General features: G+C 37.4%; 1 protein-coding gene across 2 annotated transcripts in view; it reads left to right on the forward strand.

The window, feature by feature from the left end:
• The window catches only part of XPOT (exportin for tRNA), a 41,778-nt gene that overhangs the window by 9,039 nt on the left and 6,097 nt on the right, over positions 1-26,642 (forward strand). For both annotated transcript variants that reach the window (XM_038549885.1, XM_038549886.1), the window contains exons 4-22: positions 1,323-1,379; positions 2,456-2,525; positions 3,321-3,539; positions 5,476-5,660; positions 5,758-5,926; positions 7,294-7,530; positions 9,770-9,808; positions 9,939-10,001; positions 10,964-11,088; positions 11,981-12,125; positions 12,276-12,395; positions 12,705-12,799; positions 13,677-13,746; positions 16,933-17,171; positions 18,096-18,381; positions 19,684-19,873; positions 21,688-21,804; positions 21,982-22,097; positions 22,966-23,013. In XM_038549885.1, the coding sequence (XP_038405813.1) occupies positions 1,323-1,379; positions 2,456-2,525; positions 3,321-3,539; positions 5,476-5,660; positions 5,758-5,926; positions 7,294-7,530; positions 9,770-9,808; positions 9,939-10,001; positions 10,964-11,088; positions 11,981-12,125; positions 12,276-12,395; positions 12,705-12,799; positions 13,677-13,746; positions 16,933-17,171; positions 18,096-18,381; positions 19,684-19,873; positions 21,688-21,804; positions 21,982-22,097; positions 22,966-23,013 (2,590 nt within the window). The remainder of the gene's footprint in view (positions 1-1,322; positions 1,380-2,455; positions 2,526-3,320; positions 3,540-5,475; positions 5,661-5,757; positions 5,927-7,293; positions 7,531-9,769; positions 9,809-9,938; positions 10,002-10,963; positions 11,089-11,980; positions 12,126-12,275; positions 12,396-12,704; positions 12,800-13,676; positions 13,747-16,932; positions 17,172-18,095; positions 18,382-19,683; positions 19,874-21,687; positions 21,805-21,981; positions 22,098-22,965; positions 23,014-26,642) is intronic.

Consider the following 26,642-nt stretch of genomic DNA (forward strand, 5'->3'; position numbering starts at 1 on the left):
CCATCCTCTACAATTTCCACTTTGTGTCTCTAAGGGATTGAGGAGCAATTAGCACAGATTCCTAGACTTTTAGTTATTTTTCCCCACCTCTCACAAGTGTTCAGGTTATCTAGCCCATATCAAATATGCACTAGGTTTTTTCCTTTTTGAAAAATTTTTAATATACTCAAAACATGAGCAAAGTGAAAAAATAAGAGAGACAAATCAAGAAACAGACTCTTAATTATAGAGAACAAACTGATGGTTACCAGGGAGGAGGTGGGTGGGAAGGGGTTAAATACATGATGGGGATAAAGGAGGGCACTCGTGTTGAGCACAGGATGATGTATGGAAGTGCTGAATCATTATATTGTATGCCTGGAACTAATATAAAACACTGTAGGTTAACTGGAATTTAAAAAAATACATAAGATCTAGCTTTTTATTTTTTTAGATCTGACTTTTAATTGAAGTATTCCTGAAGTTTATATTTGAGTGGAAAACATGAGTTTTGTGTAGTTCATTTAAGGTTTCAGTGTCAACCATGATAAGAATAGAAACCCTAAGGTCTTAGAAGAGGTGCTAAGAAACTTAAAATTTTGAAAGATTAAGTTTTATCTTCTTGTGTGTGAAATTATTTTGTTTAGTTAATTCATATAGTCTAAGTTAAAATATTATCTATTCTTATATTGACCAGTTAGTTTTATATGTGACAATTCTTCCATGACTAAGCCTGGCCCAAACCAACTATTTTAAATGAGCAGATTGTTGTTCACTAAAGAGATTTTGTCAGAGATTGTAGCTGGTTTACTGCAACTCTGCATCACCCCTGGGGAGACTTGAGAGTAGATAATTGGGAGATCTGATTTAAGGCTGAACTATCAGTCCAAGTGACCCTGCCTGTTTTGGATTTGACTGCAGTGGAACTGGCTAGGGTTGAATTTTAGATAAGACTTCACCTACCATCTCTGATTTGACTCAGTCTCTGGCTGTGTGACCATTTGTCATTTTACACCTCGCCTTTCTATCATAAAGTGTAGGAGTTGTTCCAGTTAATCCTAACATCTACAATTAGGGGAATTCCTTGTTTTCAAAGCAGTATCCTTAGGTGCACTTAAGTTTTTTCTTTTTCTTTCTTTTTTTTTTTTGCTTGTCAGATTTAATGAAACTATTGAGAATGGTATAATATGTAAGTTCTAAACAATTAGAGACTGATGATGAATAGAACGTAAGCCAAAGGTCTTATTTGAGAAACTTTTCAACTGTATTTTACTAGTACTCGTACTTTACTTTTGTTTTCTCTAAATTATATTCTTATCTGATTTTCCTTTTTTCTTTTTCAGTGATGATCACATAAAGTTTTTCTGCTTTCAAGTACTAGAACATCAAGTTAAATACAAGTAAGGCTTTTCTCACTGTTTTGACTCTGAAATTTGTGGGGAGAAGTCGTTTTTTAAATTAGTTTTTCTCTCTTTGGGAAAAATCATAATACAAACTGTAAATTGAAAGTGTGTAAAACTGGGGATCCCTGGGTGGCTCGGTGGTTGAGCAACTGCCTTTTTTGGCCCAGGGAGTGACCCCAGGGTCCCGCGATCAAGTCCCACATCAGGCTCCCTGCATGGAGCCTGCTTTTCCCTCTGCCTGTGTCTCTGCCAATCTCTCTCTGTGTGTCTCTCATGAATAAATAAATAAAATCTTTAAAAAAAGAGTGTATAAAACATATCCATTTTATAGGTGTGTTTCTGATTTATCCCAAAGTGTTTTAAAATTACTGAGCTAAATGGTTACATATTAAAAATCCAGACATTTCACAGAAAAAATTAGATTTCGTACTTCTCTGGAAAAAGAAAATCTAGCAACACCAGACCTGTTTCTACATGACAACTGTTAAAGGTTAGTGGCAGCATGGCCATTCAATTCCCCTGCCTTAATGAAGTGGAAATAGTGAATCACTGCTCAGAGGACTCTCCGTTTGCCTCCTTGTCTCTGTAAGCGACAGACCTCAAAATATAGACATATTTCCATTTGAGAAATTCCACAGCTGCCATTTTGTTTTGACATGACCTAGACCACAAATCAAAGTAAGATCAGTGATTGTGTTACACTGTCTACCAGGCTGACCCGTATCTTTTCTTTAAAGCCGTGATGAGGGACGCCTTGGTGGCTCAGTGGTTGAGTGTCTGCCTTCAGCTCAGGGCGTGACCCCGGGTCTGGGGATTGAGTCCCACACTGGGCTCCCTGCATGGAGCCTGCTTCTCCCTCTGCCTGTGTTTCTGCCTCTGTCTCTGTCTCTCATGAATAAATAAAGATTAAAATAAAATAAAGCTGTGATGAGAAGCATTATCAGTTTATTTTAGGAAGTTTTAAATAATTGAGTATTACACAAATTTTCCCTTTCAAATATGTGAGGCTGTTACTTTTTAAATCACAGACACCAAATATAGCCATTATTATTTTTCTTCTCTATTTTGAACAGATATTCAGAACTAACTACTGTTCAGCAGCAACTAATTAGGGAGACGCTCATATCTTGGCTTCAAGCTCAGGTAAAATAGTAATTATGTTCAGTACCTCAAATTTTTAGATATTTAAATTTTTAGTTTTGCAAGAGTTTAGAACTTTCCCTCAGAAATGTTGACCATTTATCCTCCCTTTGATCCCATAGCTTTTTTTTTAGAAAGTGCTGGTTTCAAAGATTATGGGTATATAAAAACTTAGTGATAATTTTAAATTATATTAATAACTGAGACTGTCATGCTTTCCATGACACATTGTTGAAACTTTGGTTTTAAAATGGGTTTGTTTGGTTTTTTTTTGTTTTGGTTTGGTTTTTTAACTATTTAACAAACAAAAAAAGACAAACATTTTTTTTTCGCTTCTAAAGGGGAGCTCTCAAAAAAAAAAAAAAATAAAGGGGAGCTCTCCTGGACAGCCTCTTCACAAAGAGCCTTTTACAAGGGAACCACTGGAGTTCTTTATTCGCATTATGTTCTTTTTTGTTAATTTTAACTAATATTAACATATAAAGCAGTTATGTAGCTAGAATTATTTTTCCTAAAGCAAACAGCTAAAAAAAAAAAAAAAACAATTTAGTAGAACCAAAAACTAGTAAAATTCTGCACATGAAACTTTAAAAGTGTAAGAATGAGAAGTAAACATAGCACCTTTGTTTTCCATCTGGGTAGTCACTTAAATACCTTGGTAATTTTCAAGCATATTTGTTGCACAGCTAATCTAAACTGTCGAGGTTTGGTGAGTTTTTTCTTATTGATAATAAGTAGGAAAACAATGAGACTTTGCAATTTACATTTAATTTCATGGGCAATTTTTCTGTTTGTCAGATGCTGAATCCTCAACCAGAGAAGACCTTTATACGAAATAAAGCAGCCCAAGTCTTCGCCTTGCTTTTTGTTACAGAATATCTCACTAGATGGCCCAAGTTTTTTTTTGACATTCTCTCAGTAGTGGACCTAAATCCAAGGGGAGTAGATTTGTACCTCCGAATCCTCATGGCTATTGATTCAGAGTTGGTGGATCGTGATGTGGTGCATACATCAGAGGCAAGTAACTTACCATTAATCATTAGTTTTTAATGTAGATTTTGTAGGAGAGGATGAGTACATAATAAAAAAAGCAGGAAATTTCATTTTTTAGAGACAAATTTATTTACTTTATGTTTAGTAATCTTTCCACCCAGTATGGGGCTCAAACTCACAGCCCCTTGATCAAGAGTCACATGCTCAAAAAAAAAAAAAAAAAAAAAAAAAGTCACATGCTCTTCCAACTGAGCCAGCCTAGGCACCTTCAAATTAATTCTAAATTCGCCAACTTTTTTTTTTTCCCAAGCAGGCTCCACACCCAACATGGGGCTTGAACTCATAATTCTGAGATCAAGTTATGTGTTCTACTGACTGAACTAGCCAGGCACCCCTAAATTCACCCAACATTTTGAATTTTGTCTACAAAGGACTTGAACTGGGCTTTTCCCCCCAGGTGTATGTTGAAATTAAAGTATAACTTTAGATTTTCTTTTTAACTATGCAAGCACTTTCTCCAATAAAATGCACAAATTGGTTGTTTTATGAATTTCTGGAGAAATGTTGTCTGTATTTACTACTAGATAGTTAGTGAGGAGGAATCATTGCTTATGAATCTGCTAGTTTATTCCGTATTCTCAGTCATAAAACCTGTCACCTTAGTCTTTCTCTGTGCATAATCCAATATAACTTTTTCCTTATTCTTCAAGAAGACAACAGAAGTTGCTTGATTCAAAAAAGAGAGCAAGGGATGCCCTGGTGGCTCAGTGGTTTCAGTGTCTGCCTTTGGCTCGGGGTGTGATCCTGGGGTCCCGGGATCGAGTCCCACATCGGGCTCCCTGCATGGAGCCTGCTTCTCCCTCTACCTATGTCTCTGCTTCTCTATCTCTGTGTCTCTCATGAATAAATAAATAAAATCTTTTAAAAGAGAGAAAAGAAAAAAATTGCTTGATTCAGATGTGTATAATAATTTAAGGTCTTTGTATGTCAGACATACTTATAACTTTAAAGGTTATTATCATACATTTAAATTATTGCCATTCCTGGGGCACCTGTGGGGCACAGTCGGTTAAGTGTCTGCCTTCGGTTCAGGTTATGATCCCCAGGTCCAGGGATCAGCCTCATGGTGGGCTCCTGCCTTTCCCTCTCCCTTTTCCCCTCTCCCTACAAGCACGTGCACTCATGCTCCCTTTCTCTCAAATAAATAAAATCTTTAAAAAAAAATTCTCTCTCCTTCTCCCTTTTCTTCTGTCCTTCCCCATCCTCCCACTCTCTCTTTAAAAATAATGATAATAATAATAATAATTACCATTCTTGGGGCACCTGGGTGGCTCACTCAGTGGAACATGTGACTCTTGATTTCAGGGTTGTGAGTTTGAGCCCCACATTGGGCATAGAGATTACTTAAAATTTTTGTTCAGAATCGAAAAAATAAGGATGCCTGGGTGGCTCAGTGGTTGAGCGTCTGCCTTCGGCTCAGGGCATGATCCCAGGGTCCTGGGATCGAGTCCCACATCAGGCTCCTGACAGGAAGCCTGCTTCTACCTCTGCCTGTGTCTCTACCTCTCAATCTGTCTCTCATGAATAAATAAAATCTTAAAATATATATATATTTCATTTAATTAAAAACAAATTTCCATTCCTTTAAGTAGTTTATGTTTGCATAATATTGAGAAGTCCCTTTCATCATATGCTTTAGATTTCTAAGTAAATGCTTATTTGTAGTTTGTGTTTAAGAAGAAATTAAATCTGCCTTTGAGGAATATAATGGAAAAAGGAAATTAAAAGAATTATAGGATATGATTTTAGAATTGATAAGTAGGAAATAGTGGCAGGGAATGTGTTAACAAGTCTGGAAGTTTAATTGTGAGGAAATTACTCTATGCAGCTATTCAGATGTCAGAAATTATTTTGTGTAGTAATCTGCTTTGTGCGTGAGATGTTTTGTTTTGTTTTTTAGGAGGCTCGTAGGAATACTCTAATAAAAGATACCATGAGGGAGCAGTGCATTCCAAACTTGGTGGAATCATGGTACCAAATTTTACAAAATTATCAGTATACTAATTCAGAAGTGACATGTCAGTGCCTTGAAGTAGTTGGGGCTTATGTCTCTTGGATAGACTTATCCCTTATAGCCAATGATAGGTAAGTATACCTATATTTTAAAGATCTAAACCTACAAAATACAGTATGTAAAACTCATGAGTTTGGAAATATAACAATTTTTTTCTCCTATTGCCAGGTTTATAAATATGCTGCTAGGTCATATGTCAATAGAAGTTCTACGGGAAGAAGCATGTGACTGTTTATTTGAAATTGTAAATAAAGGAATGGATCCTGTTGATAAAATGAAACTAGTAGAATCTTTGTGTCAAGTCTTACAGTCTGCTGGGTTTTTCAGCATTGACCAGGTCAGTAAATTTATGTATGAAGTTTTAAAAATTGTTAGAAGAAAAATAAAATAAAATAAAAATTGTTAGAAGAAAGTAGGATAGGCACTAATTTAAATATGCTTTCTTTTTCTTTCTTTCTTCTTTTTTTTTATGTGTAAACTCTCCTTGAGACCATAAAGAAACACTGTAACCAGAAAGCCATAATGTACCTGTAGCATTTGCCTGGGACAGTAGATTATACCAGTTCTAGACCTGAAGATCTGGGATGAGGGACGCCTGGGTGGCTCAGTAGTTGAGCATCTGCGTTGAGCTCAGGGCATGATCCTAGCGTCCTGGGATCGAGTCCCACATAAAGCTCCCTGCATGGAGCCTGCTTCTCCCTCTGCCTGTGTCTCTGCCTCTCTCTCTGTGTCTCTCATGTATAAATAAATAAAATCTTTAAAACAAAACCAAAAAAAAAAAAAAAAAGATCTGGGATGATACCTGCAGTTCTGCATTTCTCACAAACTTGAATTTGATTAGAGACTACTGGTCTATACTTTTAAGTAGCAAGAAACTATACTGTGTACCTGGCAGTGCATTTTGACCAAAACTAGACTTAGTTATGATTGTTACATTTTCACCATACTTTTGTTATTCATTTAAGCTGTTGGAGTTTAGCTCCAATAAGCTGAAGGCTCTGAGTGTGGTAAGTAATTTAGAAACAGAATTTGAAGATTTGTATTTACCTGTGACAGTGATAAAAAATTTAAGAAATATTTGTTTTGGTGATACGTCAGTAATGCAGAAGAACAGTAGCATTTTCTCACATTGCTGATAATTGTTCTGTTTAGTCTATGGTAAAAGTCCTAAAATGATGAAGGTAACATCTCTTTCTGTAGGAGAGTATCATAAGGGTAACTAATAAACAATCTCACTAGTATGACCTTAGGCCGGTAGTTATAATAGCAGCTCTATGTCTTTGCAATATAGTTAGGACTCAAATAGTTTCAGAAAGGACTGCTAGAAGTTATTACGCATACTGTAATAATATGACATCATTACAGCATGTTTACTAACTTGAGCAGTTTAGAAAGATTTTTAAAACCACAAATCCCTTCAAGCTTTTATAAAATTGGCAGTGTCTATAGGCCTATAACCATTAAAAAGAGTTGGTTGAAAGAGTACAAATGGTTAATAATAATTGAACTGAAATTCTAAAAATTGTTTAGTCAAGACAGTAGAATGGTTAAATGTCTGATGTTAGTTTAAAATTGAATCTTATAATTGGCTCTTGATTCATACTAAAGTTTAGAGTTTCTCTTATTCTTAAGTGGGCGTTTTTTTCTTTTTCTTTTTTTTATGTGGGTGTTTCTAAGTTGAGATCTCTTTTGATTGCTTAATAGGAAGAAGATGTTGACTTTCTAGCCAGATTTTCTAAACTGGTAAATGGAATGGGACAGTCATTGATAGTTAGTTGGACTAAATTAATTAAGAATGGGGATATCAAGAATGCTCAAGAGGCACTACAAGCTATTGAAACAAAAGTGGCTCTGATGCTGCAGCTACTAATTCATGAGGATGATGACATCTCTTCTAACATTATTGGATTTTGTTATGATTATCTTCATATTTTGAAACAGGTAAGTCGGGCAGCCCCGGTGGTTTAGCGGTTTAGCGCCCCCTGCAGCCTGGGGTGTGATCCTGGAGACCCAGGATCGAGTCCCAGGTCGGGCTCCCTGCATGGGGCCTGCTTCTCCCTCTGCCTCTCTCTCTCCCCACCCCCTACCCATGTGTCTCTATGAATAAATAAATAAAATCTTTAAAAAAAAAAAAAAAAAGAAACAAGTAAGTCCTTGCTTTAATCTTTTTTGCCCAGTAGATAATATAGACAAGCTATAGAGAAGTGGAAAATACAGGAAATTGAAAAGAAGAAAATATACATAATTCTATTAGCTAATGATATTTACTGTTATATATTAATGTATCTCTGTCTTCCTACTCTCTCCAACTTCAATTCACTAGACTTTAACAAGCGTTGAATTATTGCTACAGGTTTAGGCCATTTTTTTTATTTTAAATCTGTTTGTTTTTATTTTTTTCCTTTCCTTTTTTTTCTTTTGTTATTAAGTAGGTTCCACGCTTGGTGTGGAGCCTAATGCAGGCCTTGAACTCACGACCCTGAGATCAAGACCTGAGCTGAGATCAAGAGTTGGACACTTAACGGACTGACCAAGCACCTTTGTGTTTGTTTTTAAATACAGTAATTTTGTTAAACATCATTCATATTTTAATTATATATGCATTATTTCTAATGAACAGTTTTTTTTACAATTAAAAATTTTCTCTTAGGCAGTTGCTTCCAATAAGAACTTAAAATGTAGACCATAATAGTCTCCATATAGGGATCCCTGGGTGGCGCAGTGGTTTAGCGCCTGCCTTTGGCCCAGGACGCGATCCTGGAGACCCGGGATCGAATCCCACGTTGGGCTCCCAGTGCATGGAGCCTGCTTCTCCCTCTGCCTATGTCTCTGCCTCTCTCTCTGTGTGTGACTATCATAAATAAATAAAAATTTTAAAAAAAAAGTCTCCATATAATGGCTGATAGCCTTTGAAAAATTAGTAATTTCTCATTATGTCATTAGGTGAGAAAACAATTCCTATTTCAGTTATATTTGATTGGTTAAATCAAGTCAAGCTTAAAATATTAGTTCCTATATTATTCTGAATGTAATGTATGTCTGCATACATACCTTAAGGAACTTTTTAGGTAATAGGAAAGATAATGAAGAAAGTTAAAATGACTCCTGGTAATTACGCTGTGTGTCTCTTAACAGACTTCTAGCTTTTTTGCCTTATTTGAAAACAAGGGAAGACCATACTTTACTATCCTGTAGACTTCTTTGGTAAATTCATTATAAATATCCTTAAAGTTGAAATTCATCTATATGTCAGATTGTTTAGTAGAAATGGAATTGCTAGATCTTATGTTAGGTGCGTTTGAAATATAGAAAAGTACTGCCAGGGATCCCTGGGTGGCTCAGCGGTTTAGCCCCTGCCTTCGGCCCAGGGCGTGATCCTGGAGACCCCGGGTCGAGTCCCACATCAGGCTCCCTGCACGGAGCCTGCTTCTCCCTCTGCCTATGTCTCTGCTTTCTCTCTCTCTCTCTCTCTCTCTCTCTCTCTGTCTCATGAATGAATAAATAAATAAATCTTTTTTTTTTTTTTTTTAAAAGGTACTGCCAAACTGCCCTCCACGAAAGTTGTGTGCATGTTTTAAAAGATCTTAATTGATTAGAAAAATATTGTGAGGGGCACCTGGGTGGCTCACTTAGTTGTGTCTGCCATCGTCGGCTCAGGTCATGATCCTGGGGTCTTAGGATCAAACTCCTTGTCAGGCTCCCTACTCTGTAGGAAGTCTGCTTGTCCCTCTCCCTCCCCCACCCTTCATGCTCTCTCTCAAATAAATTTATTAAAATATTTATGTATTTTCAAAGATTTTATTCTATTTATTTGAGATAGCACAAGCAGGGAGAGGAGCAGAGGGAGAGGGGAAGCAGGACTCAGAGCTCAGACTCAGGGCTCAGTCCCAGGACTTCAGGATCACGACCTGAGCCGAAGGCAGACACTCAACCAACTGAGCCATCCAGGGGCCCAAAATAAAATCATTTTTAAAAAGGCGGGGGAGTGGGGCACCTGAGATTGAGTCCCGCAGGCTCCCCCACAGGGAGCCTACTTCTCCCTCTGCCTGTGTCTCTGACTCTCTCTGTCTCTCATGAATAAATAAATAAAATTTAAAATAATTTTTAAAAAAAGAAAAATATTGTGATAAGGGAGTATAACTTTAGGAAATCTAATAAATTGTTTCTTACTTTTTAACAGCTTCCAGTGCTCTCGGATCAGCAAAAAGCTAATGTGGAGGTAATTCTTTTTTGCTTCTTATAAACCAATACTAGAATATGTATCTGCAGTCTGTCTTGAAATACAAGTTAATTTCAAAGTATATCAAGTTAAAGGAAACTGACAAAAGACATTTTATTCTTAATTTTAGGCAATCATGTTGGCTGTTATGAAAAAACTGACTTATGATGAAGAATATAACTTTGAAAATGAGGTAAGAATTTTACAGTGGGAAAAAAAGAAAAAGAATTTTACACTGGGGGGAAACCAGTTTTAATTCGTTATTTACTTACCTCAAATTAACATTTTAAGTTTTTGTTTTTTGTTTTTTTTACATTTTAAGTTTTGATTATGTTAGAGTCCTTTAAAACGAAGTATTTTAACAGTCACTCTTGGTTACGATTGACTTCAGCCTTAGGTGAATTAATAGAAGCCTTATAATCCTTCATAATATCTTCAAAAAATACCTTTTTGGTATTTTGTCACTTTTTTTAAAACATTTGGTGGCACTGAACTTTGTAAAATATTGACAATATCATTGGTGATCATATTGCAGTTTACATTTAATAAGAGTGATGAGTTGAGGCCTGGTCAGTGGACCTCCGATCATAAGTGTCTGTGGGAGAGTAGGAATGAGTCATTTAACTCTCTGGACCTGTTGCAGTTACAAGTCTTGTCCACGGTTGCCAGTGAGTCAGTTTACCATCAAATACAATGATCATCAAGTGCTTCCTGTCAACTCAAGCATGGCTTATACTATTTTGCAATGTGCTAAGTGTTCAATTCCCCACCTGAGGCATCAAAAACTTTGGACTGTGAAAAGATAATGGTGATGATAACACATGATACACTTACAAAGAGCCAGGCTTGTTACAGATATTTCCATTCATATGGTATTACAAGATACAAGGAGTACAAATAAGGTGGTGAAGTTCTCATAAAGCCCAGCATGAACCCATTTGGTTTCAGATTCTTGTCCTTAATTTAACCTCCTACATATACTGTTTTTGGCTCCAGGCTTTTGAGGTCTAGGGCTGTGTTCAGAAATGCTTATTTGTGAGGAGAGAAAAGGTACATACTAAATTTATAAATGCATAATACTATGTGAGAACCAACCATTTATGTGAATTTTCAGGCTTTTAAGTTTTAAAATAAAAATTTTTAAATATATCTTAGGGTGAAGATGAAGCCATGTTTGTAGAATATAGAAAACAACTGAAGTTATTGTTGGACAGGCTTGCTCAAGTTTCACCAGAGTTACTGTTGGCTTCTGTTCGCAGAGTTTTTAGCTCTACACTACAGTAAGTTTATTACTGTTTTTGTGACAAGTCTACGCCTTTCCTTTTCTCCTTGATCATCTACAATAAATTATTCACATAACTTAATAATTTTTGTTACTTATTAAGATTTTATGTGTATCTCTGAAGCAATGCACTTGTCTCCATTTACCTCTTTTTTTAATTCCAGTGTAGTTAACATACAGTGTTACATTAGTTTCAGGTACACATTATAGCGATTTAATAGGTCTGTACATTATTTATTGCTCATCACGATAAGTGTATTCTTTAGTACCCATCCCCTATTGCACTCATCCCCCACATCTACCTCCCCTATGGTAACCCTCTGTTCTTTATTGTTTAGATTCTTTTTGTTTGTCTATCTCTTTTTCCCCTTTGTTCATCTGTTTTGTTTCTTAAATTCTACATATGAGTGAAGTGATAGGGTATTTGTTCTCTGGCTTATCCCCCTTAGCATAATACACTGTAGCTTCATCCATGTCATTGTCGTCTCTGTTTATCATTATCCTTGTGGGGAAACACTGCTCTTTGAAATGTAAACAATGAAATGGACTGCACCAGTTATTTTTTACTTTTGTGATGTAAGTTTTGTCTTCTGTTGAAATTAAGGAATTGCTATGACTTCTTAATAATTAAAGAGGCTTTTGAGACGCCTGAGTGGCTCAGCCGTAGAGCGTCTGCCTTGGACTCAGGTCATGACCCCGGGGTCCGGGATCGAGTCCCACATCGGGCTCCCTGCAGGGAGCCTGCTTCTCTCCCTCTGCCTGTGTCTCTGCCTCTTTCTCTCTGTGTCTCTCATGAATAAATAAAAAATAAATACTAAATAAAGAGGGTTTTGTTGGTGTTGCATAAAATGTTTATATTCAAGTCTCACGTATGTATTCGGTCTTGGTAGGAATTGGCAGACAACACGTTTTATGGAAGTTGAAGTAGCAATAAGATTGCTGTATATGTTGGCAGAAGCTCTTCCAGTATCTCATGGTGCTCACTTCTCAGGTGATGTTTCAAAAGCTAGTGCTTTGCAGGATATGATGCGAACTGTAAGTATACTACAGATAATTTATTTTGAACATGATTTTCTGTTTTCACTGTGAGCTAGTGGGAGTTCCTTAAGTTAGCATCTGTTAACACTGGGGCATTTTGATGTTACGATGAATAAGGACAGATTTCTTAACTTTTTCCTGCTCCAGTTGGTAACATCAGGAGTTAGTTCCTATCAGCATACATCTGTGACATTGGAGTTCTTCGAAACTGTTGTTAGATATGAAAAGTTTTTCACAGTTGAACCTCAGCACATTCCATGTGTACTAGTAAGTATTCATTTATTCTCAATTTCTGGAGGGAGGGGGGTTCCCATGTACTTTAGCTATAAACTCTAAATATCCTGAAACTGTCCCCTCCTCTGTTTCTTTAAAATGGACAGTTTCTGGCTTAATCAGTCACCTAAAACAAGTCCTCAAGGGCCTATTGGTGCCCTCCAGGATTACTTGTTATGTATACCTGGTTCCTGCCTTCTAGGAGCTAAAAAGTAAAATTTGATGGGAACAAAAATGTATTGTGACAATGGCAACAAAAACTTAAAATAAGTGCAGAAATAGTAAAGGTGTCTCTTTCTTTAGATGGCTTTCTTAGATCATAGAGGTCTGCGACATTCTAGTGCAAAAGTACGGAGCAGAACTGCTTACCTGTTCTCCAGATTTGTCAAATCTCTGAAGTAAGTATGAAATATCAGCTGTTATGTTTACTTTTTGTTTTTAAGATTGCTAAATAAGACCTAGAAGTTATTTTCTAAAAGCCTGTGGTAGACTTGATTCTGTTTGTTTTAGGTTTATTTCTTTTAATCAGGTTTTCTTTTTTAGTATCATAATGTTATGATATGACCTCTTCTATTCAGTAGCCAGGTTCATCACTGCAAAGAGATTTGTTTGCATGACATATACTTTTTGCAGTTATGTATATTTTTCGTATATATATATTTATTTGCAGTTCTATATATTTTTATATATAACACATATCACCAATGACATTAGTTATGTATTTAACCAACAGTTTTATTGTTATGGATTACTGTATGGCTTCTTTGAAATTCTAGAGAATACATTTCATGGAAAATTTTTTAACCTAAAAAAATGGAAAATTTTTAACCTTTCTGTTTTGTATTGTTTCTTATTCGTACCATTTTCTTGGTATGAAAACTACTTTTTCTTAGGTTTATAAGTTTGTAATTTTGGGGAATGCGTTGGTGACTCAGCAGTTGAGCATTTGCCTCCAGCTTAGGGTGTGATCCCAGGTCCTGGGATCAAGTCCCGCATTGGGATCCCCATGGGAAGCCTGCTTTTCTCTCTCTTTCTATGTCTCTGCCTCTCTCTGTATGTCACTTATGAATGAATGAATGAATAAATAAATAAATAAATAAATAAATAAGACCTTAAAAAATTTGTAATTTTTAAAAATTCTGGCTTGTCTTAATGATCACATCTGATTAGCTTAGAATAGAATTTTTTTGTTCCTACCCTTTTTAAAAAGGAATTTTGTATTTTGAGCACAGTTGTTTACATAATTGTGATTTCTCCTTTTTTGCCTTTATTCAGTAAACAAATGAATCCTTTCATTGAAGATATTCTGAATAGAATACAAGATTTACTAGAGCTTTCTCCACCTGTAAGTATCTGTCTTTCCAAATTACAGATTTTACCCAAGTATCATTGATGGCCACACATGCCTTTAGTCTTTAAGGCTTGTGCCTCGTGGACAATTTTCCTAATGGGGTTGGCAGTGGCAGGGATGGGGGCTTGTGTACAAGGGTTAGTTCTGGTTACCAAAATACTGTTGAGATTAGTAAGCAAAACATATCAATAGAATTAATAAAAACAGAGGGGCACCTAGGTGGTGCAGTTGATTAAGCATCTAACTCTCAGTTTTGGCTCAGGGCTCGATCTCAGGGTCAGGCTCTGTACTCAATGCAGAGTTTCTCTCTCCCTCTGCTCCTCCCCCTAATCTCCTCAAATAAATAAGTAAATCTTTAAAAATATTAATAAAAATGGAAAGGAATCATAATCAAATGATAAATTTGGCAGAGTGGGATATGATCGGCTTTCTCTTAAATGTTGAAGTATTTTATGGAGAAAGAAAAATTCAATTTCTAAATGATTTCCTGTTTAGTATATGATCATATTAGCTGTTCTAAGTGACTGCGACCATTAGATTGACTTTTTTGGGGTAACTTGAGGCTTTGGATAAAAAAGTTTAAATGCTGATTGCTATTTTGGTGTTCATTTCGTAAGAAAGATTTAAGTGAGATGCTTTGTAAGTGTGTTTTAACTTCTACGTATTTTTTTCATTTTGATAAAAGTTAATACTGAAGCAGCCACTTAGAAGTGTTAAACATAAGGCAGCCCTGGTGGCGCAGCAGTTTAGTGCCACCTGTAGCTCAGGGTGTGATCCTGGAGACCTGCGTCGGGCTCCCTGCATGGAGCCTGCTTCTCCCTCTGCCTGTGTTTCTACCTCTCTCTCTCTCTCTCTGTCTCTCATGAATAAATAGATAAAATCTTTAAAAAAAAAAAAAGTGTTAAACATAAAAATACTTTTATTCTTTGAAGTAAATATCAGTATTTAGAGTATAGTAGTTATATAATTTTACTGCATGAAGGATTACTAATGACTTCTGTGGTTAAATTATCTTTGCACAGTACAAAAACCTCAATATTAAACTTCATCTAATTAAGGCCAAATTTTCTGTAGCAGTTCACACTGACCAATGAGAGTTAGGCATTCAGAAAGTTATGGGGCAGCTGGGTGGCTCAGTCGGTTAAGCAGCTGACTCTTGATTTTAGCTTAGGTCTTGATCTCAGCTCAGGTCTTGATATCAGGGTTGTGAGCTCAAGCCCTGTAATGGGCTCTACACTGGACATGGAGCCAACTTAAAAATCCTATTACGTTATATTATCTTATAGATATTAAGTAGTTCATGTTTTTGTACCATTAATATAAACAAGCTTATACCCATAATCCTTTTTTACTATATAAAAAGGCTTTGTTCAAATTGCTTTTACCGGGGATCCCTGGGTGGCGCAGCGGTTTAGCGCCTGCCTTTGGCCCAGGGTGCGATCCTGGAGACCTGGGATCGAATCCCACATCGGGCTTCCGGTGCATGGAGCCTGCTTCTCCCTCTGCCTATGTCTCTGCCTCTCTCTCTCTCTCTCTCTCTGTGTGACTATCATAAATTAAAAAAAAAAAAAATTTGCTTTTACCTGATGTTGTCTGCTTAATAGGGTAATGAATATCCATTTTTTAAGTACCTTATATAGTTTACCTTTGTGTTCTCAGCTCCTGCAGCAGTGGTTAGTCCCAGTGGTACTTAAATGCTTTAGCGACTTTTACATAGGGACATGCTTCTTTTAATAGATGAGGTGTTTTTTTTTTCTTTAAGATTTATTTATTTTAGAGTATGAGTTGGGGGAGGGGCAGAGGAAGAGGGAGAGAATCTCCAGCAGACTCCTTGCCAAGTGCAGAGCCTCCTGTGGGGCCCAATCCCACAACCCTGAAATCATGACCTGAGCTGAAATCAAGAGTCTGATGTTCAACTGACTGAGCCACCTAGGTGCCCCTAAGATGAGGTATTCTTTTATATAAAATCACCACATAATTTATTCTAGATTTTTATGTAATTTTTTACAAGGAGCGTTAGTATTGGATCTAGAGGCCACACCTGATATTTTCACCCTCTTGACCTCTCTGGATGCATAAATGTAAAAAATAGGGGTACCTGGGTGGCTCAGTCAGTTAAGCATCCAACTCTTGATTTCAGCTTAGGTCATGATCTCAGGGTCTTGAGATCAAGCCCCATGTTGGGTTCCACACTAAGTGTGGAGCCTGCTTAAGATTCTCTCTAAAAAAGATTATATATAAATGTAAAATATAATAAAATTCATTAACAAGAATTAAGTATATGGGATATTTACTTGTGCTTGAATGAGAACTATTTCTCTGATTTGCAGTCTTATTTTCAAATGTTTTCAAGTAACAACTGCTGTATATGTATGTATTTATTGTGTGGTTTTTATTGCTACTCAGTATTTAAGTGCTTTAAAATATTAACCTCTATGGCCTTTATACTAATGTTCAGTGCACCTTTGTACATCTCATTTTTAGCCTTGTAACAGTTTTACAAATAAGATTTTTACAAAAAGAAAACAAGTCAGAAGGCTAACTAATAATTATCTTCTATGATAATTTGCAAAGTTTTATCAAGGGGAGAATTAGGCAGCCCGGTGGCTCAGCGGTTTAGCACCGCCTTCAGTCCAGGGCGTGATCCCGGGAACCCGGGATTGAGTCCCACGTCAGGGGACTGCATGGGGCCGCTTCTCCCTCAGCCTGTGTCTCTGACTCTCTCTCTCTCTGTCTCTATGAGTAAATAAATAAAATCTTAAAAGGGGGGGGGGGGTTAGACCTGTGACCTTTAGACCTCAAATTCAGTTTTCTTTCCATTATATGGTGCTGGGAGAAAATTTTTTTTAAATACTTGATCTGCTTTTTAATAATGAGTTTACGTGATAGATTACGTCTCCTGTGCCTGTTGTATTAACTGTGCTTAAATGAGAGGAACTAAACAATGATAAAGGGGATCCCTGGGTGGCTCAGCGGTTTGGTACCTGCCTTTGGCCCAGGGCGCAATCCTGGAGTCCCGGGATCGAGTCCCGCATCGGGCTCCCGGCATGGAGCCTGCTTCTCCTTCTGCCTGTGTCTCTGCCTGTCTCTCTGTCTCTGCCTCTCTATCATGGATAAATAAATAATCTTAAAAAATAAATAAACAATGATAAACACCAATAGGACTAAATTTCTTTCTAGGAGAATGGTTACCAGTCTTTGTTGAGCAGCGATGATCAACTGTTTATTTATGAGACAGCCGGAGTGCTGATTGTTAATAGTGAATATCCAGCTGAACGGAAACAAGCATTAATGAGAAATCTGTTAACTCCACTAATGGAGAAGTTTAAAATTCTATTAGAAAAATTGATGCTGGCACAAGATGAAGAAAGACAGGCATCACTAGCAGACTGTCTCAACCATGCTGTTGGATTTGCCAGGTGAGCGTGATTATAATTAAATTAAAATTGTAAAGTGAGTGTCTGTATACACACAGAACCATTTACTTGGATCTTTTAGAACTGGGGAAACACATCTATGTTTTGAAAACTGGATTGTCCAGAGAATTATCTAAACCTTTCTTCTCTAAACTCAGTGAATTAGAAGATTTAGCTGAAGAAGGGAATAGATCACATAATATTCTGCATTTCTGGTTTTGACCAGTATCTAAATCCTTAATTCTTCTGACTTCTTTAATATAAATTGATCATGTACTTAGGGGGATTAGCTGAAGAGTTTATGTACCAGTGACATATTGGGCCATTTTGGATCAGTCTTGGCACTGACAAAATCTTGAGGCTTCTTTTTAGCTCTTGCCTTGTGTCCTGAAGACCACCTAAGCTGCCTTTTCTTTCTCCCTGCCCATACATTTTATTGGCAAACAATAGCAATATGAAAGTTGTAGTGACTGCTGATTCTACACAGAGAAGTTGCTCTGTAGAGTACTTCAGTGCAAAAGCTAATGTTAGGTTGTATAAATAACTTGATTCTAAAGATTGTTTTCTAAATTTAAATCAGTAGTTTGCAGATTGTCTAGTACAGCCCAGTCATAGTAAGTGGATTTTTTTTCTTTTCTGTATATTTTATCAGTAGGATTTTAGTCAAACATTTAGGTGGATTCTTATTAGAATCGTATTAATTACCTCTCATTCATTTAATTTGAACCGTTTCTGGAATGGTAACTGGAAGCAATAGTATAACAAATAACCATATTAGCTAAAGATGGAAGTAGTCATGACATAGAAAATAAGTAATTGGCTTCTTAGTTTTGTCAATTTTGCAATTTTTTGTGCATTATTTTTTATTACTCTGTAAAACTTTTAAAGAATAAAGTTAAAACTAGTTGTCTGATTTTGCTTATATAGCCGAACCAGCAAAGCTTTCAGCAACAAGCAGACTGTGAAACAGTGTGGCTGTTCCGAAGTTTATCTGGACTGTTTACAGACATTCTTGCCAGCCCTCAGTTGTCCCTTGCAAAAGGATATTCTCAGAAGTGGAGTTCGTACTTTCCTTCATCGCATGATTATTTGCCTAGAGGAAGAAGTTCTTCCATTCATCCCATCTGCCTCTGAACACATGCTCAAAGATTGTGAAGCAAAAGACCTCCAGGAGTTCATTCCTCTTATCAACCAGATTACAGCCAAATTTAAGGTACCTCAGACATTCAGGGCTCAGAAACCTCCTGACTTTTAAATTAGATATATTTATCTTCAAATACATTTTGGCATTTGCCCCTTGGTTTGTTTTTTTAATATAAGTCACTTGAGGGCATGGACCATAGTCCTCTCCAGTGTCTAGCACACTGCCTGACACATAGACCATATTTAATGGATGCTTTAATAAAAACCTTACCTCTGTACAGAAGAAAACAATCTACTATTTTAGAGAAGCAAATGAAAACAACATTGAGTACTAAAATGTCTAGCAGTAAATAAGAACTTGTAACTTTGAGTGCCCAGGCAGGAGTTTGAAATTAATTCAGTGTATTAAAGTCAGTTTTATTGTACAAGGAAATTTAAGTCAAGTATAAGCTGGCTAATAAAAATGATTAACACATAGTGCTTTCTGTGTTTAAAATCTGTTTTAAGCTTTTCTTTTTATTAATTCATTCGATCCTCCTAAAGAGAACTATTCTATTTTATAGATGAAGAAATTGAGGGGCATCTAGGTGGCACAGTCGGTTAAGCATCTGCTTTTGGCTCAGGTCATGATCCCGGGGTCCTAGGATTAATCCCCACGTCAGGCTCCCTGCTCAGGGGGGAATCCACTTCTCCCTCTGCCTCTCACCCTGCCCTTGCTCACTCTTTCCCTCTCAAATAAAATTAAAAAAAAAAAAAAAAGAAAGAAAGAAATTGAGACAGAGAAGTTAAGCAATTTACTTCACAGCATATAAGGCCTTGAGAGCCCAATCATATAAATTCTACTTATAATTTAGCAATATAATGTAGCAAATTCTTGATTATTTAAATTAGAAAATATTTTATAGTAATATTCAATTGTGAAATATATCTGAATCCCTATTTTTTTTTAAGATTTTATATATTTGAGAAAGAGAACACAAGCTGGGGGGAGAGGTAAAGGGAGAGGGAGAAGCAGGACCCCTGCTGAGCAGGGAGACCAATGCTGGGCTTGATCCCAGGAATCTGAAATCATGACCTGAGCTAATGCTTAACCGACTGAGCCACCCAGGTGCCCCTGAATCCCTGTTACTTTAACCTGAATCTTGAACTGTAGGAAATGAATTGAACTTAACAATTTTGAAGATTTCAATACTGTATATCCTTAATGTAGATTTTTGTCCTGACATTGATATTTGCCAACAGAATTATGTAAATATATATCCTTAATAGAAACTCTGGATAAAGGCTTTATGTAAAGCATGTATTTCTTAGTTTCATATTAATAATTATCTTTCACCTTTCGGAAGTAGTAATACTTGTTTTTTATCTTCAGATACAGGTATCTCCATTTTTACAACAAATGTTCATGCCTCTCCTTCATGCAATTTTTGAGGTATTGCTCCGACCAGCAGAAGAAAATGACCAGTCTGCTGCTTTAGAGAAGCAAATGTTGCGAAGGAGTTACTTTGCTTTCCTGCAAACAGTCACAGGCAGTGGAATGAGTGAAGTCATAGCAAATCAAGGTGGGGGTGCTGAGATTATCTGCTTGAGGCCTTGTCACAGTTGTATGTCAATATGAGCAAGAGCTAGTTGAAGTAAATATCATACTTTTAAAGTGGTTGTATATTTCTCCCTGGGTTGGCAGTTCATCATTACCAAGGTGGGAATCCATTTCACGTAGAGGGTCTTAAAATTAATTTGTATTTAGTTCCCATTTTCCCAGGGCAGTATTCTTTAATTGATTCTTTAGTGGTATAAATAGCATGGTGGCAGCTTGCCAGCATTGACCTGACAGTTGAGAACAAAATCGAGAACTGAAAAATGGATCCTCGATTCTATGGTTGACTAATCTTCAATAAAGCGGGAAAGAATATCCAATGGAAAAGAGTATCTTCAACAAATAGTGTTAAAGGACACAGAGAACACAGGCAGCAACCTCTTTGACCTCTGGCGCAGCAACTTCTTTACTAGAAATGTCACCACAGGCAGGGGAAACAAAAGCAGAAATGAACTATTGGGACTTTATCAAGATAAAAAGCTGCACAGCAAAGGAAACAAAACTAAAAGCCTATGGAACGGAAGGATATTTTCAAATGACATAAGTGATAAAGGATTAGTATTCAAAATCTACAAAGAACTTATAAACTCAACCCCCAAAAAAACAAATAACCAAATTAAGAAATAGGCAGAAGACATGAAGAAACACTTTTAGTTCTAAAAAGGACTAGCCAGATGGCTAACAGACACATGAAAAGATGCTCAACATCACTCATCATCAGGGAAATGCAAATCAAAAGCAGCTGAGATATCTCACACCTGTCAGAATGGCTAAAATTAACACAAGAAACGTGTTGGCAAGAATGTGGAGAAAAGGGAACCCTCTTGCACTATTAGTGGAATGCAGACTGGCGCAGCCACTCTAGAAAAACAGTATGGAGGTTCCTCAAAAATTCAAAAATAGAACTACCCTATGATCCAGAAATTGCACTAGCAGGTATTTACCAAAAGGATTCATGCACCAATGATATTTATAGCAGCATTAACAACAGTAGCCAAACTATGGAAAGAGCCCAAATGTACATCAACTGATGAATGGATAAAAAAGATTAGTTACCCATCAAAAAGAATGAAATCTTGCTGTTTGCAACAACATGGATGGAGCTACAGTATGTTATACTAAGTGAAAAGAAAGACAAATACTATATGATCTCACTCATGCGGAATTTAAGAAATAAAACAGATGAACATATGGGAAGCAGGAAAAGGAAAAAAAGAGAGAAGCTCTAAGAGACTCAGTGATAGAGAAGAAACACGGTTGGTGGTGGGAGTTGGGTGGTGGATGTGCTAGATGAGTGATGGGTATTTAGGAGGGCACTTGTTGGTATGAGCACTGGGTGTTGTATGTAAGTGATAAATCACTGAATTCTACTCCAGAAACATTCCACTGTATGTTAACTACCTAAAATCTAAATTAAAAATAGTAATAAAAGAATTTAAAAATACAGGTTAATTAACTTATCCAAAAATAAAAATTAAAAATCATGAAATGAGTTGCCTTTGGGTTGCCTTTCTAGGTCTTATTAAATTTAAATTCAGGGTGCCTGGGTGGTACAGTTGGTTAAGTGTCAGACTCTTGGTTTTGGCACAGGTCATGATCTCAGGATTGTGAGATCCATATTGGGCTCCTGGCTCAGCAGGGGTCTCCTGGAAGATTCTCTCCCTCTGCCCCTTCCCCCCACTCACATGCTCTCTCCCTCACATGCTCTCTCCCTCGCATGTGCTCATGCGCGCATGCACTCCCTCAAATCTTTAAATTCAAATTGTTATTTCTCTTCAGGTGCAGAGAATGTAGAACGAGTGTTGGTTACTGTTATCCAAGGAGCAGTCGAATATCCAGATCCGATTGCACAGAAAACATGTTTTATCATCCTTTCCAAGTTGGTAGAACTGTGGGGTAAGAGGATTTAAAAACATTAAAAAAAACTTGATTCCAACCTGTTTCCTAAGACCCTTAGAAAGGAAAAATGGAACCCTAGCTCTAACGTAGATAGGAGCTCGGAGTTGACTTCCCCCAATGATAACTAATTGCCTTTTTTTATATACAAGATGAAAATTTGAATTGTCTTGACAGGAGGTAAAGATGGACCAGTGGGATTTGCTGATTTTGTTTATAAGCACATTGTCCCAGCATGTTTCCTAGCACCTTTAAAACAAACCTTTGATCTGGCTGATGCACAAACAGTGTTGGTAAGCACCCAGGAATCTTTGTTTACCTTGTGTACATCGTGTGTATTCTAACTCACAGTTTCTTTAAGGCCAGGTTGACCATGTTAATTTCATTGCCGTTATTTTTCTTTTTTTTTCTTTTTTTTTTTTTTTTTAAGATTTTATTTACTTATTCATGACAGAGAGAGAGAGAGGCAGAGACACAGGCAGAGGGAGAAGCAGGCTCCATGCAGGGAGCCCAATGCAGGACTTGATCCTGGGGTCACACCCTGAGCCGAAGGCAGATGCTTAACCATTGAGCCACACAGGGATCCCTATTTTTCTTTTAATTAATTTCACATTGGGATTCATTTTTAAAAGATTGATGATACCTTCTGGACCTTTTGTGGATTCTCACTGAATCCTGATATTAAAATTTAATTTATAAAATCCAGCTCCTTTAACAGCCTCCAACTCCTCTTTTTTAGGACCATGAAAAGGGTACATGATACAAACACTCTTTACAACTTGATTTGAGTTACTAGTTTTCTACTATTTTCATTATAAACCTTGGTGCTTAATGGCTTTTTCCTAACCATTAAGAGTAACTTTCTCTTGCTTGGATGATAGTTTCCCTAGATCTCATTTTCAGAATACTCCTGTCAAGCACTGCCCTCTACTCATTTCCCCAAAGCCTAGTAAAAGCTTTATAATTTCATATTCTGCAGTAAGACAGCGTTTTTAAATTTTTTTCCTTTTTCTACCAACCCACTTATTTCATAGACCTGTCACTGTCCTTCCTCTGTCCTTGTTTGGCAGTAATTGTTAATAGGCAGTGGCCACGGAAATAAAAGTGGGATCAGTAACCAAAAATGAAGTGTATTAAAATTCTCACACTTGTTTTTCATAGGCTTTATCTGAGTGTGCAGTGACTTTGAAAACAATTCATCTCAAACGGGTAAGCTTTGCGCTCCATGCCCCTTCACTTTCGTCTTACATGTAGATTTGTTAGTGGTTTTAATCGTGTTTGACTTGTTGCTATACCTTTTGAAAAAGTTGAGTTCTTTTTTTTGAATGTGAGGAAGGAGTTGAATGCAGATAGTAGTATCTATTACTGCCCTTTATGTTTTGGATTACAGGAAGTTTATAATGTATGTCTGTTTTGGTTTGACAATGTGAAAAATCATAAAAAGATCCACATTTCATGACTTAGTTGGCTCTTCACAGCTGGGTTTCTCAGTCTTAGTATTGCAAATGGTTAGAGTGCTTCACAACTTTAGCATGTTTTGTTAATCATTTGTAAAATTGTAAGTGAATCTGGGCTGAATCCAGCTGGTGAGTTGTTTGCCTTGTACAGTATTCTTTAATAACATGAATTGATTGTTAACTTTAAGATTTTATTTATTTATCCATGAGATACATAGAGGCAGAGACATAGGCAGAGGGAGAAGCAGGCCCCGTGCAGGGAACCCGATGTGGTGCTTGATCCCAGGACCCCGGGGTCATGACCTGAGCCAAAGGCAGATGCTCAACCAGTGAGCCACCTGGGTGCCCCTGATTGCCAGCATTTAAAAATCAGGTACTAGGCCACCTGGCTAGCTCTATCAGTGGATTATGCAACTCTTGACTTCAGGATTGTGAGTTTGAGCCCCACTTTGGTCATGGAGCTTACTTAATAATAGAATTTTAAAAATAAAAAATCAGGTCCTTTTTTTAAAAATAAAAACTCCTATCTCCAATTTCGCTCAAAGCTAGGATGCCAACACAGGACTGGACATTCCCACATAGCAGCTCCCCCACCCCTCAGAAAAATATTCACCTGTCTCCATTCAGTCCACTCCCTCATTTGAACTTGAGTTTTTGATTCTTCTAATACAGGTTTGAAGGATTTTCATTTCTGCAGCATTTTCTATGCCTACTATGCTAGGATAAAGAGTATATGTGGACTGCGGGGGCAGCAGAGGAGCTGTATAAAGATGAATTAGGTTTAAAAGTCTCCCAATATTTTTTGGACTTGGAATCAGGAAAGTAAATATATAAATAACTCTCAGTTAAGTACTTGAATAGGGATAAATTAATACATCTATATTAAGTGTAATATTGTGAGACTAAAGGTGAACAAGCAATTTTGCCTATCACAGTAATCGAAGAAAGCCATAGGAAAGAAGTGGTTTTGTTTTTGGTTTTGGTTTTGTTTTTTTAAAGATTTTATGAGAGACACAGAAAGAGAGAGGCAGAGACACAGGCAGAGGGAGAAGCAGGCTCCATACAGGGAGCCCGACGTGGGCCTCGATCCTGGGTCTCCAGGATCACGCCCTGGACTGAAGGCAGCGCTAAACTGCTGAGCCACTGGGGCTGCCCTGTTTTTGTTTTTTTGATAGGCCTCAGGACACATGTAAATTGATTGGACTGACAAGAGGGGGGGCTGTCATTCTGGCAAAGTTAAGCAGGTATATGAAGACAGAGCAGACATTGCCTTGTGGATTTGATAGAAAATAATAGAAATACCTGTTTAGCTAAAGTATGGAGATAGAATTAATAGCTAGAAAGTAAAATAGGATTAGGTAGTTAGCCTTGTGTTATATATGAAAAGTTGAGAAGTCCATAGGCACTAGGGTTGTAATTTGAGATAGCTTGGAAGCATGTTCAGAGAGCTTTGGAATATGGCTCTGAAGCAATTAGAACTAAATACTGATTTTGGAGTCCACAAGGTAAAGTGGTAGGAATGAATGAGAATTTCTAAGACCAGGATACAAAGAAATCTGGCTAAAGCAAGAGTCAAGAAAAAGCTAGAAATAGAACCAGAGGTATGAATACTAAGAGAAGAGTCAAAACAGAGAATGCTAGAAAGTCACAGCGAGGGGTGCCTGGCTGGCTTAGTTGGTAAGTGCATGTGGCTCTTGATCTTGGGGTCGTCAGTTTAAGCTCCATGATGGGCATTGGGCTTACTTTAAAAAAGAGAGAGAGAGGGATCCCTGGGTGGCTCAGCGGTTTGGCGCCCAGGGCATGATCCTGGGATCGAGTGCTACGTCAGGCTCCTGGTATGGGGCCTGCTTCTCCCTCTGCCTGTGTCTCTGCCTCTCTCTCTCTCTCTCTCTCTCTATCATGAATAAATAAATAAATCTTTAAAAAAAAAATAGAGAGGGAAAGGTGAGAAGTTATACTTTAAATAAAAACTTGGATTTTGCAGCAAAAGGCAGCAAAAAAAAAAAAAAAAAAACAGTGAGAAAGGAATGTAGAAGCAATCTTGAGAAACTTTCACAAACAGTGCATTGTTGGGATCCCTGGATGGCGCAGCGGTTTGGCGCCTGCCTTTGGCCCAGGGCGCGATCCTAGAGACCCGGTATCGAATCCCACATCGGGCTCCCGGTGCATGGAGCCTGCTTCTCCCTTTGCCTGTGTCTCTGCCTCTCTCTCTCTCTCTCTCTCTCTCTCTCTCTCTCTCTCTCTCTGTGACTATCATAAATAAACAAACAAACAAAAAAAAAAAACAGTGCATTGTTAGCTTCTCTGAATTAGGAAGAGCTTTCCTTTGAAAGGTCATTAAATTATGCCATAGGTCCAGTGAGTTAGAGGACCAGGAGTCAGTGTAGAGAAAGAAACAAAAAAATTCTTTGATTCAGAAGTATATTAAACAGGAGCACCTGGGTGGCTCAGCAGTTGAGCGTCTGCCTTTGGCTCAGGTTGTGATCCTGGGGTCCTGGGATCAAGTCCCACTTTGGGGTCCCCATGGAGAGCCTTCTCCCTCTTCCTGTGTCTCTGCTTCTCTTTCTGTGTTTCTCATAAATAAATAAATAAAATCTTTTAAAATATATATATATATATATATTAAACAGGAAATGCAAGTGTTAAGGCGGGGAGAAGTGCATTGAGGAGAGATGGGTTTTTTTTCTTTTGTGATTTCACAACTGTTACTTCCAGTTAGACTAGGTTTGGAGTTATCAACATATTAAAATCTTTAAATCAGATTCAGGTTTGAAAGTGAGAATACCTTGTGCATTTGTGAGCGCGCAGAGGTCACCCTTTCAAACACGTTGCTATAGGAAAACCATTTTCAGATTGTATCCTAAGTTCCTTTGTAGCTTCTGTGAAGGGATAGGGGTTTGGGATTCATTTGTAGAATTCTTCTGCCTTCCCTCCACTAAGTTTGCCCAAAAAAAAAAACAAAACAAAACAAAAAAACAAAAAAAACCCGCACTATTATCACTTTTAGGAAGATGGCAGAGAAAACCCAGAGAAAAACCTGGGTTTAGAAATCAGGTGACCTGCTTTTCAGTACAAATGTAATCAACAGCAGACTGGGCGAATCACCTCATCTTTCTGTCTTGATTTCCTCATTTGGCTGCTTAATTCCTATTCCCTGATGGCTGAACAGGAAAAAGGGAGGTGTACTTGTATTGCTATTATCTCTTAACATATCATTTTGTTCATCCTCACTTGTATTTTAGTTTCTCAGGATGGTTACAACCCTACCCTTGCCCAAAGGTTTCCCCTCATGCACCCGCAGATACCATATAATCCACCCTGTGGTAGATTGAACAGGAGCACCTCTGTTTGCTGTCTTCTTTCAGTGCTTTGAAGACTCTG

Source organism: Canis lupus, chromosome 10 (assembly GCF_011100685.1).
Source record: "Canis lupus familiaris isolate Mischka breed German Shepherd chromosome 10, alternate assembly UU_Cfam_GSD_1.0, whole genome shotgun sequence".
NCBI classification, from domain to species: domain Eukaryota; kingdom Metazoa; phylum Chordata; class Mammalia; order Carnivora; family Canidae; genus Canis; species Canis lupus.